This window comes from Drosophila subobscura, chromosome J (assembly GCF_008121235.1).
Source record: "Drosophila subobscura isolate 14011-0131.10 chromosome J, UCBerk_Dsub_1.0, whole genome shotgun sequence".
In the NCBI taxonomy this organism is placed as follows: domain Eukaryota; kingdom Metazoa; phylum Arthropoda; class Insecta; order Diptera; family Drosophilidae; genus Drosophila; species Drosophila subobscura.
The window spans coordinates 12,986,744-13,006,108 of record NC_048532.1 but is presented as its reverse complement, the minus strand read 5'-3'; the positions used below and the strand labels follow the sequence as shown (position 1 = coordinate 13,006,108).

The following is a 19,365-nucleotide window of genomic DNA, read 5'->3' as shown; positions in this document are numbered from 1 at the left end:
CTTTCGTCTTATCTTATCGCTGTCTGTTAAGGTGATAAGATACGAGCACCTGCCTGCCTGCCTGGTCGCTCACTGCAATCACGCACACAGGGTTTTAGTTCCACTTTGGAGTTGCAGACGTGCGCGTTACAAACTTGGCTAACAGCTAAAAGCACACTTTTTTTGGAGAGCCAACGAAAACGAACGAAACGCAAAACGAAAACGAAAATGAAGTTGTCTAAGAAGTGCTCCACCTACTTGGTGATATGCCTGGGTAAAGTTCTGCATATGGTTTTCAACTTTTGAAGATTCGCTGCTCCGAAGATGTGTTCCCCGTGTTCCCCGTGTTCCCTGTGTTCCCTTATATTCCCTTTGTGTGTGCGGTAACCGATCCCTGGCATCATAACAGCTAGAGAGTCGCATTAAACTCAAGTGTAGCCGTTCAACAGATTGTGCACAGTGTAAGGCAGTGCAGTGTGGGTTTTGGGAATGGTTTTAACGACCATTTTCCATTGGAGACGTTAACGATGAGTAACTGGAGCGAGCAACAACGCCCGTAGTGTGTCATAGTGGAGACAGTGTAGACTTTTTGTCCAAGAAAACTCGACAAATATGTGTGTGCTCTTATCAGCAGGGGTTTCCGATAAGCAGCACAGATTACTCATTGTTGCCCCATCATACACCCTACCCTACACCCTACATAAATGAAATTAAATATTCAAACTTGTCCGCAAATTGTTGCTGCAATGCTGAATTTTGCATTTTATTTTGGGCATTTAATCATTTCTAAAACATTCTCATTGAATTCATTAAATGTTGATTGGGCCCCAAAGTACAATCAATGTGCGCACTAATACTCATGCCGGAAGTGGCAAAAGCTTCGTAATTATTTCGCATATAAATTATGGAATCGAATATAAAGCCCATAAATTCAGAAAGAAAACAACAAAAAATAGAATAAAACCAGGAAAAAGCAACAATTAATTTTGGTTAGCGGCTGGCCAAAGAGATTTGGTTTCCATATCCACAATTTGGACCCCCAGTGCCAGGCCCAATCCCTAATCGAATCCAGCTGGAAATCAATACACTGGACTGCACACACACACACACAGATACACAGAAAGAGAACATTTTCCATATCAACTAACAATCTGTATCTGAATCCGTATCCGAATCCGTTTAAAATTTCATGCCAAAGCAAACACATAAAAAATATTAATTAAAAATACATTTTGATAATTTTACGTGAAATCGAATCTGACATCCGCAATGATGGAACAATGAAGGGGTGTGCAGGGGTCGGGGGGCTGCCCCCCCCTTCTATTTGCCTATGGATGAGCTCAGATATTTGTATATGCCGCGGCGCGCGCGCCAGTAACAGTGTTTTTTGTTGGTTTTTTGCGGCTTTGTTGCTAAATATTTTCTCAATAATTAATTGTTAATATTTTAACAAGTCTTCGGGCAGGCAGCAACAATAGATATAGCCATAGATCTACTAGATGATGAATGGTGAGCGGTGAGTTCCGTTCCGTTCCGTTCCGTGGTTTGATGGATGCCTCAAAGCCACAGCGGGCGACCACACACAGAGCGCCACACAGTTCTTCGAGTAGTTTTCTGCGACTTGGACATGGTCGAGTGCTCTTGTACCCAAATGTTTAATCGTTTATTTTTTGTGCTTTGATTTTTCCCTTTTGCAGTTTTGCTGGCCTGCTGCTTGGAGGAGACGGAGGCCACGCGACGCGTTAACCGCGGTCGTCGCACCCTCACCCGCCGATACTTTAGTGAGTCATCCACAGATCTATGATGGATGAATGGATGATTGCTAACCGTATTTCCTCTTTCTCCTATTCCTTTCAGATGGCCTCGCCATACCCGGCTGGGCATTGATCATCTGCGTGGCCCTTGCCGAGCTGATTGTGGGCGGAGCTCTGTACTTTATCATGAAGAAGGTGATTCTGGACAAGGAGCCAGAGGACACTGCGACCTCTTACACTCCAGCTGCCACCACCTACTCACCGGCTGCCGGCACCCCCGGCACCGCCGGCACCGCCGGCACCACCTACACCCCGGCCCAGACACACGAGACGGCCAATGCCACACCCAGCCCACCCCCCACGCATGCCACGACCATTGCCTGAAGTAACAGCCGGAAGTAGTCCATAGTCCACACTCCATAGAGCACCAGTCAATCCAATTCAACTCAATGCAATTCAAGCCATAAACTGGAGCATTATTGTCATCAAAAATCTGCATGAATCACACACAACACACACACAACTTGCTTAGGTTCTGTGCTGTGCTGTGCCCTTTTGATTACCTTCATTTGTTCGAATAAAATTCATTTTCTTACACAAAATAAAAGGCCAATCAAAACTAGTTCAGATCCGCATCTAAACGATCATTTTGTTGGGGTGTTTTGTTGGCATTTTATTGCACCGGCTACCCATCAATCGGATCCGGCATGTGCTCTGCTCTGATCTGCTCTCTGCTCTGCTCTGCTCTTCTCTCTCTCTGCACACATTTCCGATCTAGTTTAACTGCTGACTGGCACCAGCCAAGCCACGCTTCTTGTGGAGCTTCTGCCGCTGGGTAAACTGGTTTTTCTGGCCATTTTTGTGTGTGGCATAGAGCGGGGCTGTAGCTTGCAGTTGTTTAGGTAGACTGTGGCAATGTCTTGCATACTTTTGAACGGAAAGGCAGAGAGTGTTGCCCAATGGGCTTGCTTACGGCTAGCCCCAAAGACAGGTCTTTGTATCCTCAATATTCTCTCTGTAATTCTCTCTAAAAGTGCAGGAGAAATCGCTGCTAAACGCTTTCTGGCTGCACTTAATTATCTATTGGCCTTCCTTCACTCAGTCCCAACAATTGAGTGCTGAAATTCCACCAATTGTTGGCCGAAAATTCCTGCAATTGTTGGCCGAAATTGCTTTGTATTTATATCTCTAGTCTAGTGGCTATATCGCTGACTGATTTCGCAAGCCACTTGTGAGTTGGGGGGCACTCGAAGCTTCGCTTTGCCGCTGACAAATCGAAATTTATTATAAACGCAATTGAAAAATCCCCAACGCGACGGCACTTGAGCCAAAGTCCTGAGAGTGCCTCCCCAGTTCTGAGCCAGAGCGATGCTACAAGTACACAAGTACGAAGGGAGCGACGTGGCGTGGAGCCGAGTCAAGGGCCTGGAAGCCAAGTAGCTGTAAATGCCAACAATTGCCGCAGGCAAAAGCTCCTAGCTTCAGCTTCAGCTTCAGCTGCCGCAAAGCGACACACACAAGATGGGGCAGACACGAAGCGGCAGCATAACCAAAGCGGATTCCAAAATTGACACAAAACAGACAAAAAGCAAATCGTTTAGGCATCGAGTTCGAGGATGGGCTACAAGGACGCTGACTAGGATGTGTCTCCAAACCCATACAGACACACATGCAGTGGCACTGTGGAACGAATTTTTGGGTGCAACGGAGACCACTCTGATCCCGGAATGCCTGGGAAAGCCAGCCAGCTGAAGGATACTTTGGTTTGGCATAACAAAGCCACACAAAAGAGTTGCTCCTGCATGCAGTTGCAGGCAGCAGCAAGAGCAACAGCAGGCAGCCAGAGCATCTGTCCGTGTTGTTCCCGAAACCATTTTCGCCTTGAATGGCGCTCTGTTCGCTCTACAATTTTATGGGTCAACTCTGGCGTTGCCACTCGCTCCGCTCTGTGTGGGATTAGGCTGCGGAATTTGCAAGGGATTGCAACACAAATAACTTGAGAGAGAGAGACTGCAAAAGGGGTGTTAAAGTTTATCAACATATCGTCAATGTTGTTGTTCCTCTGTTGCTCATATTTATTTATGGCTCAGAGCATCCACTCGAGCAACCCTTTAGAGCATTTCTGCATAACCCTGAACGTGGACTGGTCACAGCTTGGTTGGATTTCAGCAAAAGGGAGGGGCTTGAGTGTTGAGTGTGCATCTTCACAGGGCGCCAGGACAGGCTGACAGTTTGGCAGCCGCTTCACAATGTTATCAAATTTTTCCTGCCCCTCTCCCCATACATCCCCATATATCTTTGTATCTATGTGGCTGTATCTGTATCTGCTGCTTTTGCTGTGGGGATTTAGACATGTACACTTGTTGTAAACAACAACATTAACAAGGGTTTTGCCAAACGTTTGTAGCGGCGTTGGGCGGAGGGACACACTCATAAGCATTCATTGGAAATCCTTTTCGATTTATTTGCGTATTCAAACGGAAACATTTAAAGTGATTGCGGATGCAAATATCCCCCATACCCAGCAGCCACAACAGCAACAACAGCCACAACACTACCTACAAATGCTCTGATATACGGCCATACCTTCCCCCCCCAACCCACTTCATGCCTTTCTTTGCTCTTCTTTACTTTTCCTTTACTTTTTCTTTCGCTTTTCCTGTTTTCCTGCCCTGTTTTGTGTGTGGATTTCCCAAGATCTGAGCGCGTGCCTGGCAACATTTGCGGTTTTTGCGCAAACTTCACACATTTTCTTGTGTTGTGTTTTGTTGGTTGGTGGTTGGGGGTTGGGGCCTCACTTTTCTTCGTGCCTTTCTTTTGGGCATGAGAATTTCAATTTTCACACAGGTGCCGATGCTCGGTCGTGTGTTTGTTCACAAAAAATAAATATCAATCATACGGCCCAGTGGCCTCCCAGCAGCAGCTTTTATGTGTTGAATTTTCGAATGATATTTGCTTAAACAATTAGTTAAATGCTCTCCTCGCAGCCCACACCCTCTGTGGATGTGTTCCAGTTCCACTTATGGCAGGGGTATAATCTTTAATCGTTTTTTTTTCTTATTTCCAATTGAAATTTCTGCCCCCTGCCACCGTGATCCAAACATTTCGTTGCTCTGGGGGCTTTTGGCACGAATGTGCGACTATTCCCGTCCATTAGGTTCGCACTAAACCACTAAAAAAGGCTGTTAATGAGTCGAAATTGTTTGATCAATGAGAACGCGATGTGCTCCCCGATCGAGTCAGCTGCTCCACTTGCACTGCCAGAGCTCGAGCTTCTGCTTCTGCTTCTGCTGTACTTTTGTTTAATTTATGGCCAATTGTTAATGCCTTCGCTGACAGCGCGTTAATTGCTCGCCAGCTGCCAGCGGAATCGCCAGCCGGGCACATGCCCAATCGTATCGCATCATTCTCAACCCAAATCGGTTCCATTGATATGAATGCGAGTTCCAGTAGCTTCCCCATGCACTTGTCCGTTTGTCGAGTGCCAGCACTTGACTGAGGCTGACTGAGATTGGACGCCTTATCGGGCCTCTTGAGGCATTCCTTCTAAATGGGTTAAACGATGGTTAAAGGCAGACCAGCAAAGACCAGCAACAAGAGCCCTGAACAGCCGATAAATATCATTAAACTTTAAGCCACTTTCACTGGGGCGTTTATGCAAATCGTTTGGCCAAAACCTGTAACAAAATGCAGTCTGCTGTCTGGGGTCTGGGAATAAATTTGTAACGAATTACCAATCAATTGACCAAAGAAACAAACAAATAAACCGAATCCCAGACTGCTGCAGACTGGGCGAGCGGAGAGAGAGCGGAGTGGAGACCGCAAAAGAGAGGTCTGAGGCTGCCTTTTGGGTGCATGTGTGTGTGTGCGGGGGAGTGGCCGAGGCAGAGGCCCAATAGTCTGTAAAACGATTTGGAATTGAAATTGCAATGCAACTAAAAATAAGAACAATTTAAATAAAATGAAACCACAACGGGGGCCGGCTCTCTGTGGCTCTGCCACTGCCACTAGCTCTGTGAATAATTCAGCAAGAGTGGAATACGAGTACGAGTAGTAAGCAGCAGCAAATTAAATCAAATAGTTATATCATGCGAATAAATCGCTGTGCTGTGGATATCGCACATACACCCCGTTGACCGCACAAAGCAACCGCTGACTGCCGCCTGCCTGCCTGCCTGCTGCCTTCTGTTTCTGCTACTGCTGCTGCTATCCAGAACGGTGCCGGCACCAGAACGGTACCGAGACTGAACCCCAGAAGCTACTTACACGCCACGCTCATCGCTCTGGGCATCAGTACGCGCTCCGTGCTCAGCCGCAGCAGATCGTGAATGTGAACGTGGTCTACGACCTCCACTCCGACTCCGTCGCGTTGCCGTGTCTCCGGGTGCATTTCCTCTCTCTCGCTACCTCGGGCTAGATATAACTAAAAAGCGCACAAATATTTGCGCACAACTGTGTGGAGTGAGGCGGAGACGACACTCTGCCGCAGCAACGACTTCCTGTCTGGGCCACTTACGGCTTCTAAATCCCCAACCCACGGCCCGACCCATACACGTGCTGCAACGACTGCGGCGTGGATTTGAGAGCATAAACTCCGACTCCGACTGCGACTCCGCTTCGATTCCTGCCTCAATCAGGGGGCAGCTTCTTCATTTGTTATTTTTTGCTAGTGGAATTCCTGCTCCGGCTGCTCCTGCCTGCGCCATGCATTCGCCGGCTGCCAAAGTGTCGGGCTACATTGTCCTGATGATTGTGCAAATAATTTTCCTGGTCCTATTCTGGCTGTTCGTGCGTTACGAGAAGACGGCCATGCCGCCGGCACTCGGCACTGAAGACGCTGGATCAGCAAACGAACACGTTTCGAAATATCCGCGTGAGTAGCAAGGATTTCCCGTGTCTCCCCCCATGCCACCCCGCTGTGTCACCCATCAACCCACTGCCCCTCCCTGAGTGCCACACCCATTGGGATTGGGTGAACATTTTGTAGATATATTTTTAGCTTAGCCACAGATGTGCGAAAATATCTATTAACAGCTTCTGGGTCTCACTTTTGGGATCTACTTTTTGCTAAAATTAATTAGCCATCGGAGGCTAATGAAAGTCACTAAATCGCAACGGGTGGCAACAGCTTCAACCGTCCCAAACTGGACACTGACTAAGACATCGACTAAGACGCACCTCTTTATCTGCATGTGACTTTGGTGGAAGGTTTGTGGGTGTTCCCATTCCCACTGCCTCCACCTGACCGTATCTCCGGACACATTTATGGGTGGGTGTTAGTGCTACGTCAATAGATAGCGCTCAAACTGTTGCCTAAATTAGTTTGAATCACAGCGGAGATTACTCTACGAGTGCTGCTCCACTCCACAAGTGCCACTCCACGGCGAGAAAAAAAACAAAACAATTAGAGGCAAGCACCCCCCAAAAGTATTCAACGACATAAGCCACAGTTGAACCTTTAAATCAAAGCAACAACTTTTGGGGCACACACACACACACACACAGTCCTCCACCCCGTCTCCTAGAGACAGAGCTATTACCCATTCTGTTCCGCTTTTTGCAAAGCATACACTGAGAGAAATTTATGTTTAATTGGATTTAAGGTTGTGTGCCAATTGGTAGATTGAAAAAGATAAAGGTTTCACTTAGATTTTGGCAAAGAAATGAAAATATTTGATATCAAAATATTTCATAAAAAAAAAAAAAAAAATAAATAAATCAATTAAATAATTTTCAAAAATTTGTAGATTGAATATTTGATTTCCGAATATTTTGAAAAGAAATATTTCCCAAAATTGGAATTAAATAATCGAATATCTAGCTGAAATATGTAATTTTTCTCTGAGTGTACACACAAGTTGTCCTAGTCTAATTTTTGGGGGTAGCAAGAAGTCAACGAAAGGAGCAAAAGGAGCATCTAGCAATGCCAGGACCTGGAGCCAGCAGCATTGTGTTTGCCAAGTGTTGGCGGGTCATAAATAAATGAAGTTATTTTTCCGACAGTGGAGCTGCTGCTGCTGCTTGGTAGAGCAGTCTTTTGGGCTCCCGTGGCACCAATTCCATTAATTACTTTTGCCGCCACTCGCTCTCCGAACTGAAAACAAATATGTAGCCGACCAATACACCCACAGATCCACAGATACTCAAACACACAGATACAGAGCAAACACACACACAGCACACACACACACATACGAATGAATAATTAAAGTCATTAATTTCAATTTATGCAAATGCGTCTGTAAACAACTTGTTGCAATTCATAATAAATAAATTAAACCGTATTTCACACTAATTGCACCCGCGCGGAGCACACACACAGGCAGACAGACACACAGCTAGATAGGGAGGGTGGCACACTGGGGACGTACTAGGGGGAGTGGCGTTCTGCTGCAACTTCAAGGGGCAAGACCAACACACACACACACAGAGAGTGGCATCTTCCCTTGGTGTGTGCCCTGGTGACATCAATCTCAATGCAATTGACTTTTGGCAGCAGACAATTGGGCGGTTAATTGAAACGACTTGACTCAATTAATTGGCATCACAACCCCACCCCAGCAGCCTGGCACACTTACCCCACCACCCACACCCACACCCACATCCACCCACATCCATTAAGCACCCTGCTACCCTTTTCCCCTTCACACACACAGAGTTCCAGGACATACAGGTGATGATCTTCATTGGCTTTGGCTTCTTGATGACCTTCCTGCGCAAGTACGGCTACAGTGCCACGGGCTTCACCTTGTTCATGGCCGCCCTGGTGGTCCAGTGGTCCATCCTAATGAAGGGTTTCCTGCACATGGAGGGCGGCACGATCAGGTGAGAGTCCGCCAGAGTGGCATCAATTTATTAATTGCTTTTGCCCCTAAACCCTGAACCCAGCAGCAGAAAAAGAGACACCCAAACAGACAGCCCAGAAGGTGAAATGAATTCCAAGCAATTACTCTAAATGTAGCAGCCTGAAATGGGTTTGGGCGGGGGATGGGGGCACAGCTACTTATGCTAAGTGAAATGACAAACAAAAGACAAGAAGCAGCTCCCTCCAGCAGCTACTGGGACAGATGGGAATGCTTTAAACTGTATTCCCATTTCATTTCATTTGGTCGCCAGTTGCCATTTTGCTTAGATGGCGCCCATTTCGTATGCATGTCAGTGGCAGGACATCCGCGACAGCTCTTGAGCGCGTAGGCGTGTCACCTGTCACACTCTTTTTTACCACCCTCCACGCTCCTCCTTCACAGCCTCTCGCTGGAGAACATCATCGATGCGGACATTGCCGCCGCCGTGCCCCTAATTAGCATGGGCGCCCTGCTGGGCCGCACCACGCCCATTCAGCTGCTGTGCATGTCCATCTTCGAGGTGGCCCTGTTCGCGGCCAACGAGTATCTGGCCCTGAATGTCCTCAGCGTAAGTCCGCACCACCGCCGACAAAGGGTGGCCCAGAGTGAGTCCTTTTTCCCTTTCTTTCGCAGATCTGCGACTGCGGTGGCTCCATCACGGTGCACGCCTTTGGCGCCTACTTTGGATTGGCCGTGGCCCTGATGCTGCGCCCAGCCAGCGACCAGAATGAGGCGGGCAAGCACGAGGGCGCCAACTACACATCCGACATTCTGGCCATGATCGGCACCACCTTCCTGTGGGTCTACTGGCCCAGCTTCAACTCGGTACTGGCCGCGGGCACTGGCGCCGAGCGGGCCATTTTGAACACGTTTCTGTCATTAGCCGCGGCAACAGGTGAGTCACGTGCCGCACTCTGTGTCGGCGACAGGCGACAGGCAACAGCGACAGACGACAGCGTCTGAGCCCCCTGCAATTAGCTGTAGCTCAAGTGGAGGTGCAGCATTCACCCACCCATTCACCCATTCACCCATTCACCCATCCATTCATTCAGCCCTGAGGCTGTCTTTGCTCACACACATCTTCATGCCTCTCATGCCTCATCCCTATCCTGTACAGTGTCTGACCAGCTTCGTTAATTATAATGTTGGCGGGCCTATTAACAAGCTGCCAAATGAAATTGAAAAGGCCCCGAGACCAGGATTCGAGCTGCTCCCACTGCTCCCCCTCCTGGCACTCCAAATCCTTGTGCATGCGCCTCACAAACTAATTAAATGTCAAATAGTTTCGTTAACACATTTGAAAATTTATTTTGAGCACGTAGAGCACATAAAAACGAACCAAATGGGTGTGGGGGATGAGAGAAGGAGCAGCCGGACAAGGACCAGCCGCGTCGGTCAGCCTGTCCAGCAATTCTGCTTAGACTGGAGGCGTCTCTCTCTCTCTCCCTCTTTATGGACAATGTGCTAAGAGCAGTGGGGTCTGGGCTCTGGTATCCCAGAGTCTGGTGCTCGGTTAATGTAAATAACAAAACACAAATTAAATGTATACAAAGGACCTACAGCAACATAGCAACCTAGCATGGCATCCATAGGACAGCAGCAACAGCAGCCATAATAATAGTAGGAGCAGCAGCAGCAACAACAGCAGCTGAGATAAGCCCTGCTCCAAGCGGTACGAGGATTTGGTCGAGGGATTCGTGTAGAGATAGGACCAGGGCCAGGGCGAGTACACGGAGGTTGAACGGGGCGACACTTGGCTAACTGTGGCCTCAGTCTCAGTCTCACTCTCGGTCTCGGTTTGGGTCTGTCTCTCTCCCTCTCTGTGCTTGTGCCTGAGCGAGGGTATTAAAGCCCTCACGTTACGGCGACCGAGTAGGTAACACCTAGCACAAGGCACATGAGCTCCATGGAGCTGCGGGGCTGAGGAAAATGCTTAACGAAGTTGGGATGCTCTCACAGAAGTGTAAGCTGAAGTGCTGATATTCTTAGGCTTGAGAGATTGGAGACCAATAGATGGGAATTCTATTTTTATGATGGGTTGTTTTCTTAGGCTGTTTTCTCTTCAGTTTAAGTGCACTTTTCAGCCTCTACTCTTCCCTATGCCTATGGGTGTTATAAAGACCCCGATCCCGAGTGTTTACAATGGCTAACTACGGTCAGAGAGAGAGAGAGAGAGAGAGAGACAGCGATGCCCAGATACAGATAGCACATGGAGAGCGTGGGCGCGGGTGGTGTCTCTGGGTAGAGCATTTTATGCGGAAGGATGTGCGATTAGTTGAGTCAACGTACGGCTGTCGCTCCGACGTTCCGGTTGCAGTATCCTTTCTCCCCCCTTTCTCTGCTCCCTGCACCTTCATCCTTCGTCCATTCAGTGGCCTGCTGCTTGCCTCACTAGTTGTTGCCTTAATTAAACTAAAGCTGGGGTTCAGTTCAATGCTGAAATTAGAGGCGGTCTGGCTGGGTGTGACCGTCGTCGTCGTCCGTGGCACCATGTTGTCCATGCGGGAGGGTACGACATGCACAGGCGACGGGCCAGAGGACATGCACAGGGGCCACGGCACTGGGCACTGGACACAGGACACACACACACAACAGGGCGGCAGACGGCAGACGCCATTTGGTGTCCAAATGCGGCGCCAACAGCAAAAATACGCCCCAGTTGTTGTTTTCACACCAAGGCAGGCAGCACCACCAAAATGAGAGCCCAAAGCCCAAGCCTTGTCCCCGGCAGTCGGCAGTCGGTGGTTGTGTGGGTCCTGGATTTGGGCTTGAGTCTGGCTCTGGCTCTGGCTCGGGGTCTGGTCAGTGTCGTCGTCCGGAGTCTGCCCGCATTGGCCGACAATGTTAAGCACCAAAACACATTTTACAGTCGCAAGTGACACCATTGGCGTTAATTTAAATTGTTTAATGTTCGAGGAGCCACCCCTGACACATCCAGCTGAATCTCGGATGCCTCTGGCTTGGCTTTGGTTTAGTCCCGAGTACTGCAAGTGGATCTGTGGGCAACACAGAGACAAGGGACAAGGGATCTGGGTCCTGGGACCGGCTGTAAAAAAGCTGTTTAATTGATTTTTAAGCCAAAATTTGCTGTTCTCGTAATTTTGTGTCCGGCCACCGACAACGTCAAAAGCTGTTTTGAAATTGTTGCGGTTGCCCCCGCACCCTCTCCCTTTTGGTTGTGATTTGGCTTAGTTATTTGCTATGTGGCATCCTCTCTGGTGGTCCCCTCTGGTTGCCTGCCTGGTTTTGCCAACTAATTTATGCAAATTATTATTGCTGCAACATATGTTCCGCCATAAAATGGAGATTTTTAAGTATTTAGTGTTATTCAGGCGAGATTTATGCTTGCCAAAGTCCATAAACTCAAGTCCCTGTGTCCTTGTTAGGACCCAGTTATGGTGTGACCAGCCGGGACACTCTCCAAGGGGAAAGCGAGAGGATCTTGGCACTTGGCCTGCTTACATTTTTATTAGTTTTCGTGTTTATTATGAAAATGTGTGTGGTTGTGGTTGTGGCAGGGATTGTGGCTGCTGTTGCTGCTGCTTGAATGATTTAGAATCCTAAAGATACAACGAGCTACAATGGCTTGTATCTTAATGCAGTGCCTGCCCGGAGAGAACTTCCCTAATGAACTCCCAGCCAGGCTGCCCGACTGCATTCAAATATTCATTAAAAATCGTGTAATTAAGCCAAGTAACCCATATACTAACCATCCATTCAATTCACGCTTCATTCAATCCACGACTCGGTGCTCCATAAAGCCAAAACCAGAGCCAGAACCAAAACTACTATGCGCTTCCTGTGCCGCATCCTTCTGTGCGGCTCATCCTCCTCCTGGAGTGTTCCATTTGTAACCCCAACTTCTTTTTCGCTCTCCTTTCCCGTACAGTGACCACCTTCGTGGTGTCCGCACTTGTCAGCCATGAGAATAAATTGGATATGGTGCACGTGCAGAACTCGACTCTTGCCGGCGGCGTGGCCGTGGGAACCGTGTGCAACCTGCTACTCGGCGCACACGGCGCTGTCTTAATTGGCATTATCGCCGGCACGGTTTCGGTGCTCGGCTATCGCTATTTAACCGTAAGTTCAACTCGAAACTCCCATCTGCACACCCCCCAGCACTCTCTTCCAGCGCACGCAAAAACTGAGAACACACAAAAAAACTAACATAAAAAGAGAGAGCAGAGAGGGTGCCGCTGCTGCTGGTGGTCCCTCCTGGCTGCCATGCCATACAGAACATAACCTGCTATTCAAATGCCTCCAGTTACTGGGGGAATGGGCATGCAGATGCGGATGCCAAATGGGGGGAGTAAGGAATCCGGAGCAGGAGGGGGAGTTCTGCTGGCCAGCGGTGGCTTCACTTTAATTAGTGCGCCTAGCGAAAAATGCGACGCTAATGAGTAAAGTTTGTTGCCCGGCGGCCTGGCCTGGCCCGGCCATAGCCCTGGACGTAGTCGGACACAGCAGCAGCACTACCGAAATCCGTGATGTTTTTCCCCGGAGCTGAAGCGGCAATAAATTTGCACAGCAACTACAAATGCTCCTCTAATGACAGTCGTACTCCACCTTCCACTTTTTGCCACCTTTTTGGCATAAATACATTTACATTTTATTCAGAAAATTACGTGAACTTTATGAGAAATCTCGACATTTCCGTGTGACATTTTTGCATTTCATTTTACAGCCTTGGTTAACTGCGAATCTGCGGCTACATGACACCTGTGGCGTTCACAATTTGCATGGAATGCCGGCCCTGATTTCGGCCATTGCCTCGGCTATTTATGCCTCGATGGCCACACAGAATGACTACCAATCCGAGTTGCAGGACATTTTCCCAGCCATGGTGGGCAACAATGGCACTGCCACCAAATTTATGGGCGTGAGTACTACAGCTATTAGTTTATGGCTAGGATAACCCATTGATAACTCTCTCTTGGCAGGGTCTGGGTCGCAATGCCAGCTCCCAGGCGGGCTATCAATTGTTTGGCATTGCCCTGACGCTGCTCATTGCCATAGGCGGTGGAATATTGGCAGGTAAGCGCGATGTTTATAGTGGAAAAATCAGGACAAATTAAACAGTGTTCCCCTACGTTTAGGCACCGTTTTGAAGTACACAAACTTCCGCAATCTGCAGAAGGACGAACAGCACCAGGATGAGCAGTACTGGGAGGTGCCAGCGCTGGAGAACAAAGAGGAATAGTTAAGTTTTGTGCCTGTCCAACCAGGTGGCCTGACCACCTCCAACACCACACCACGAGTATCGAATGTGCCTTGTCTAATTAGCTATGATTATGTATTAACTTTTACCTAATTTACTTAATTTTTATTATACATTTATTATGATATGCACACACACACAGCACCCACAGCCTGCTTTCATCCTGCAACTTTTTACCCCCTTCGCCCACGTCTAAAGTTTGTTTAATTTTAATTCTCAATTTTTTTGTCTGTTCTGGAAATGTTGCTGATTTTGATTTGATTTGATTCGACGCCTCTTTTTGCAGTGAACTAGAAAAAGTTGAAGAAGTTTTGTTGTAAGCGTCCAAAATGCATCCAAACGAGCAGCACAGAAATCTAGAGGAAAGGACAATGGGATACGACAATCCTTTGTTGTCCTTCGCCTGCTTCGCTTAATTTTTGTAGACATTTTGTCGCATTTAATTAAAAACTCCAACAATTTACACATTTAATTAGCGCAGAGCACAGCCAACGCAACTAACAAAAAAGAAAAAACGAAAAAAAAGACGCACAAAAAAAGTTATTAGCAATAAAAATATTTTAAATGTGACATTGCTGCTCTCTCGAACTCCCCGTGCACCCGTACTCCACCCCCTCTCTCTCCCCTTCTTTCTCTTTTTGAATTTATTTCGCATGCTGAGCGCAATTTTTAATGGAATTAAAATCATACACATAAAATCCAACAACCAACGAACGAACAAACCCAACAAATAACATCCCGACGCTCAACAACAATGGCGCGTAAAAAGTTTAAATATGCTTGGCGAACTTTTGGATGATGCCGCCAATGCCTCTGCCACTGCCACTGCCACTGCCGCCCAGACTGCCGCCGCCGCCAACTTTAATTGGCGACCATTTCTGCTACGCAACTGGAATGCAATTGTCCCCGCCAACAATTTGTATGTGCGGGGAAATCTGCACTGAGGAGGCATCAGCTATGGCGCCGGCTCAGAGGAGGAAAAGAAGGAGGAGCAGTAGGAAGAGGATGAGGCCAGTACCAGCACACGCTAATTAAGTGGCTCAAGACAAAGTGCCAGCTAATTAGCTGACTTTTGGCCAAGACACTGCCCCTGGTTCCGGTTTCGCACTGCAGTGTCTTTAGTCCCCCACAGCAGGGGCTCCCGATCCGGTCGGCTTTTGGCCAGCTCAGTCGGCGATTAGTGCACCTGGAACCGAGACAAGAGACCAGAGACAAGAGACAAAAGCAGACCAAGAATAATGTCTTTCAAATGACACTCGCCCGGCGATAAGCTGGCGGCCAACTACTTAAGGTGGATTTGCCTCCTCCTCAACCCAATAAAGAAAAGCCCCAAAGGCAAACAATTACTTGGAAAAGTTCAACAAGTTTCAATAAAATTGTCAAGCTCTCAGCGCCTGGATCGGTCGGGGGCAGGGGTAAACCCTTGGGGGGAGACTCATTTACAGCTAGCCTGATACTTAGATGATGAGCTATGGGAATAGATTATATTTGTGAGAGAAAACTTTCAAGATGTGGCCCAACAAAAATCCATAAAAATTCTATGAGAAAATGTTATAAATATAATAAAGAGATTATGTGAAACAATAATTTATATAAATATAAATATATAAATAAAGAGAAATAAATAAATACATTTGAAAAATGTTGATATAAAATATGGAATAATTGGTTTATAATTTCGGTGGCCGAAATTATCCGCCTCCAGTGGCGTAGCTAGCAGCAAGATGCCTAGCACCACAGCAGCAGAGATTAATTATTTATTACGCAAAGACGGTAAAAGCAAAATCATTATGGTTTCTTCTCTCTATCTCTTACCTTTTGGTTCATCAAATCTCGCCATTACGTTTTATTGTTATTGCGCCGACGAGTTTGCGTTTAAAACGGAAACGAAACGGGGTTTTAACGAACGATTTACGAAACGAATACGAAAACGCACAAGCAAAACCAAGGGAATTGCAATAACTCCAAGCACATTTCACTGAGAGCACACATTTTGGGTAGATTAATATAAGGTGAGGCATAACTGCACTAAAGGCAGGGAGAGAGCGAGAGATCACCAAGACCTCACCTCACCATGCACTGATGCACTTGGTACGAGAGAGCGTCGACACGCTGCGCTCGCGCCTTTCTTATTGCTTTTCTCCCTTCTTCACCTTGGGTATTGGGGTTGGAAAGGGACCGCAACTCTGCGTCTCTTTTGCATTTTCTGCACACACAAGCACACGTACAAACATTGCCAGAGATCACGTGACCAAACGAAAAAAAAGATGTATGCATGAAAAAAAAGTTTTTATGTTGCACTTTGAACACTTCACTTTCACTTATTTCTTTATTTTGCCTCTGCCGCTCTGCCATTTGTATGCCATTTTGCCGTCTGCTGCCGCCGCTCTGGATAAGGAACTTTGCCATTTTTGGGCCTTTTTCTTTTAAAACACTGCCCCACTATACTGCAACCACTTCACTACACTTTTCACTTTCACTTTCACTTTTCACTTATTGCCAATTTTTTCCGCTGCCGCTCTGCCTTCTTATGCCATTTTGGATCGGGAACTTTTTTTGCCATACTGCAACCAACTGAGAGAGCGTCGACACGCTGCTCTTTTCGTATTGCGTTTCTCCACTGCTTTACATTGGGAATTGTAGAGAGAAGGGGAATCATCACACGCATTTTATGGCATCAAGATCAGGAACTATACTGCAACCACTTCACATAACACTTCACTTCACAACAACACTGCACTGCTCCACACTGAACCTTCACTTTTCACTTTCACTTATTGCCAACCGCTGCCGCTGCTCTGCCTTTTCTATGCCATTTTGCCGCCTGCTGCCGCCTCTTTGGATCAGGAACTATACTGCAACCACTTCACTGCACATTTAATTACACCAAATTAATTAATTACTGCACTGCACCACTGCGCGACAATTTTCCCGATGGATTTTTCATCCATTTCACGATTTTCGCGACCCGAAACGCGGAGCTAACTCAAAAACCACGCGCTTTGTCCGGCCGAAAAATTGCAAGTGAAAGAGCAGCGAAGATTTAAATGCGCCGGTGGCTTAGCTTCTAGAACATTCCATGCTCTCCTTCTGATGCTCTTTCTAATTGCTCTCTCATTTGACTTTGTCTTTTGTGTTCGCCTACTCCAAGAGAGCGAATGTTTGTGCGTGTGTTGTGTGACCTGGGCACCTGTGTTGGCTTGTGGATGGAGAGGGGAGTAGAAGCCCCGTAACCCATAAGGGGAGTAGGGAAGGTGAGAATGCACAGCATGGAATGTTCGAGAACCAAGCCACCTACACATTCAAATCTGAGCCGCTCTCACACTCTGTGCATTTGTTGAGTGCCCTCTTGCTAATAAAACGGTTAATGGCGAGATGGGGAAGTTGCTGCGTATCTGAGTTTGCTTGTGTTGAGAGAGGGGGAGAAGATGCCGAGCAGACTATAAGGAGAGCATGAAAGGTGATAGCATGAATGTTCTAGATTCTAGAAGCACATTAAAATCTGTGCCGAAAAATTGCAAGTGAGAGAGCGGCGCAGATTTGTATGCGTCCGGCGGCTTGGTTTCTAAAACATGCCATGCTCTCCTCCATAATCGCTTCCTAATTGGTCTCTCATTTGACTTTGACTTTTGTGTTCTTCCTCCCTTACTTCAACAGAGCGAACGCTGGGACGTGAACAGGTCAATGCAACGGTGAATGGCGAGAAGGGGAAAGTGCTCAATAGCTTGGTTGGTTTGTGGATGGAGAGGAGAGTAGGGAAGGTGACATTGGTCAGCATGGAATGTTCGAAAAACTAAGCCACCCACACATTCAAATTTGGGCCGCTCTCACACTCTGTGCATTTGTTGAGTGCCCTCTTGCTAATGCAACGGTTAATGGCGAGAAGGGGAAGTTGCTGCGTATCTGAGTTGGCTCGTGTTGAGAGAGGGGGAGAAGATGCCGAGCAGACCATAAGGAGAGCGTAGAAGGTGACAGAGGGCAGCATTGAATGTTCTAGAAGCGCATTAAAATCTGTGCCGAAAAATTGCAAGTGAGAGTGCGGCGCAGATTTTAATGCGCAGGTGGCTTAGCTTCTAGAACATTCCATGCTCTCCTTCTGATGCTCTTTGTAATTGCTCTCTCATTTGACTTTGTCTTTTGTCTTCTCCTTCTTCTATTTGAAGAGAGGGTGCGTTTGTCCGTTGGACGAGTGACCACTTGTTAATGCAACTGTGAATTGCGAGAAGGGGAATGTGCCCAATAGCTTGGTTGGTTTGTAGATGGAGAGGGGAATAGAAGCACCGCAGCCCATAAGGGGAGTAGGGAAGGTGACTATGGACAGCATGGAATGTTCAAGAAACTAAAACACCTACACATTAAAAACTGAGCCGCTCTCACACTGTGTGCGTTTGTTGAGTGCCCTCTTGCTAATGCAACGGTGAATGGTGAGAAGGGGAAATTGCTGTATGCCCGAGTTGGCTTGTGGTGAGAGAGGGGAGAAGATGCCTAGCAGACTATACGGAGAGCGTAGAAGGTGACAGAGGGCAGCATATAATGTTCTAGAAGCGCTTTCAAATCTGTGCCGAAAAATTGCAAGTGAGAGTGCGGCGCAGATTTGTATGCGTCGGCGGCTTGGTTGCTAGAACATTCCATGCTCTCCTCCATAATCGCTTCCTAATTGCTCTTTCATTTGACTTTGACTTTTGTGTTCTTCCTCCCCTACTTCAACAGAGCGAACGCTTGGTCGTGAACTGGTTAATGCAACGGTGAATGGCGAGAAGGGGAAAGTGATCTGCACCTGGGCTGGCATGTGCTGGAAGAGAGGAGTAGAAGTAGCGCAAAAACGAATTTGGTTCTCATGTCTGATGAAAGGCACAGCAAATGCAGCAAGAGACAAAAGGAGAGAGAGGGACAAAACTAGTGTTGCTCTCCCACTAATGCATTTATGTAAATGTGTGTTTGGTTTGGGGAATCTCTTTTGCTGTGCGGCTGTTTGCAATGTTTTCTTATCTTGATATCTTTATGTGTATAGGAGGTTGAGGCGTAAGTTAATAGAGCTTGAATAAATAAACTTAATTTCAATTATCAATCAATAACATTCAACTTTTGAGTGGCGGGGGTAAGCTCATTTACCGCTTGAAAGAGGATGAGCTATGGGAACAGATTGTGTGTATGAGAGAGGATTTCCCTTGACAATAATCCATAAAATTATACGAGTAGAAATAAAAATTGACTGCCAATTCGAAAATGTTGATATAGAATCTCCCACATAATTGGCTCATTCATTTCGGTTGGCCATCGACTGGCCGACAGTATCTGCCACTACAGATCTGTGGGCCAAGTGTGTGGCGCTCTCTCTCACTCTCTCTTTGGCTCCATGCGGGCAGAGCAGGGAAATTCCCCAAAAAAATCCCCCACAGATATGCGACAAAGGAGTCGTAGTCAAATGAGTGGCCAAGGCAGCTACCAGACGAGTCTAGGCAGGAATTGAGGATGGGAACAGGCAGTGCAGGGAGTACAGGAGAATGGACTTGGGTGTCTAGCCACACAAATAAGAGGATGGGCGCAGCACAGACCGAGTAGATTGTGC

The 19,365-nt window shown here is 47.3% G+C and overlaps 2 protein-coding genes and 1 long non-coding RNA gene across 5 annotated transcripts in view; 2 read left to right on the top strand and 1 right to left on the bottom strand.

Annotated features, from left to right (window-relative positions):
- LOC117892961 overlaps positions 1–16,282 on the bottom strand; it is an 80,647-nt gene extending 64,365 nt beyond the window's left edge. The window contains exons 1-2 of the long non-coding RNA XR_004648773.1: positions 15,950–16,282; positions 15,612–15,774 (exon numbers count right to left, since the gene is read on the bottom strand). This is a non-coding gene — a long non-coding RNA (uncharacterized LOC117892961). The remainder of the gene's footprint in view (positions 1–15,611; positions 15,775–15,949) is intronic.
- On the top strand, positions 94–2,307 carry LOC117892958. Its single transcript, XM_034799292.1, has 3 exons — positions 94–253; positions 1,677–1,760; positions 1,837–2,307. The coding sequence occupies exons 1-3, from the start codon at positions 208–210 to the stop codon at positions 2,115–2,117; spliced, it is 411 nt and encodes a 136-aa protein (XP_034655183.1). The 5' UTR covers positions 94–207; the 3' UTR covers positions 2,118–2,307.
- On the top strand, positions 6,019–18,868 carry LOC117892954 (ammonium transporter Rh type B). 3 transcript variants are annotated; one of them, XM_034799286.1, is made up of 10 exons: positions 6,019–6,397; positions 6,428–6,606; positions 8,390–8,558; positions 8,981–9,146; positions 9,212–9,473; positions 12,468–12,658; positions 13,263–13,457; positions 13,519–13,612; positions 13,675–13,777; positions 14,083–14,297. In XM_034799286.1, the coding sequence occupies exons 2-10, from the start codon at positions 6,438–6,440 to the stop codon at positions 14,114–14,116; spliced, it is 1,383 nt and encodes a 460-aa protein (XP_034655177.1). In that variant the 5' UTR covers positions 6,019–6,397; positions 6,428–6,437; the 3' UTR covers positions 14,117–14,297. The 3 variants fall into 3 exon arrangements, with proteins under 3 accessions (XP_034655177.1, XP_034655176.1, XP_034655178.1); XM_034799285.1 differs by having other exon boundaries at positions 6,019–6,606; XM_034799287.1 differs by lacking the exon at positions 14,083–14,297 and adding an exon at positions 18,507–18,868 and having other exon boundaries at positions 6,020–6,606.
- Positions 18,869–19,365: the final 497 nt, after the last annotated feature.

Excerpts from the sequence above, each read along its gene's own strand:
- LOC117892958 (XM_034799292.1), top strand. The coding sequence starts at position 208 with ATGAAGTTGTCTAAGAAGTGCTCCACCTACTTGGTGATATGCCTGG. Across the intron at positions 254-1,676 it reads CTACTTGGTGATATGCCTGG|TTTTGCTGGCCTGCTGCTTG; the intron begins GTAAAGTTCTGC and ends TCCCTTTTGCAG. Across the intron at positions 1,761-1,836 it reads CCTCACCCGCCGATACTTTA|ATGGCCTCGCCATACCCGGC; the intron begins GTGAGTCATCCA and ends TATTCCTTTCAG.
- LOC117892954 (XM_034799286.1), top strand. The coding sequence starts at position 6,438 with ATGCATTCGCCGGCTGCCAAAGTGTCGGGCTACATTGTCCTGATGATT. Across the intron at positions 13,458-13,518 it reads CTGCCACCAAATTTATGGGC|GGTCTGGGTCGCAATGCCAG; the intron begins GTGAGTACTACA and ends CTCTCTTGGCAG. Across the intron at positions 13,778-14,082 it reads CTGGAGAACAAAGAGGAATA|TGAACTAGAAAAAGTTGAAG; the intron begins GTTAAGTTTTGT and ends CTCTTTTTGCAG.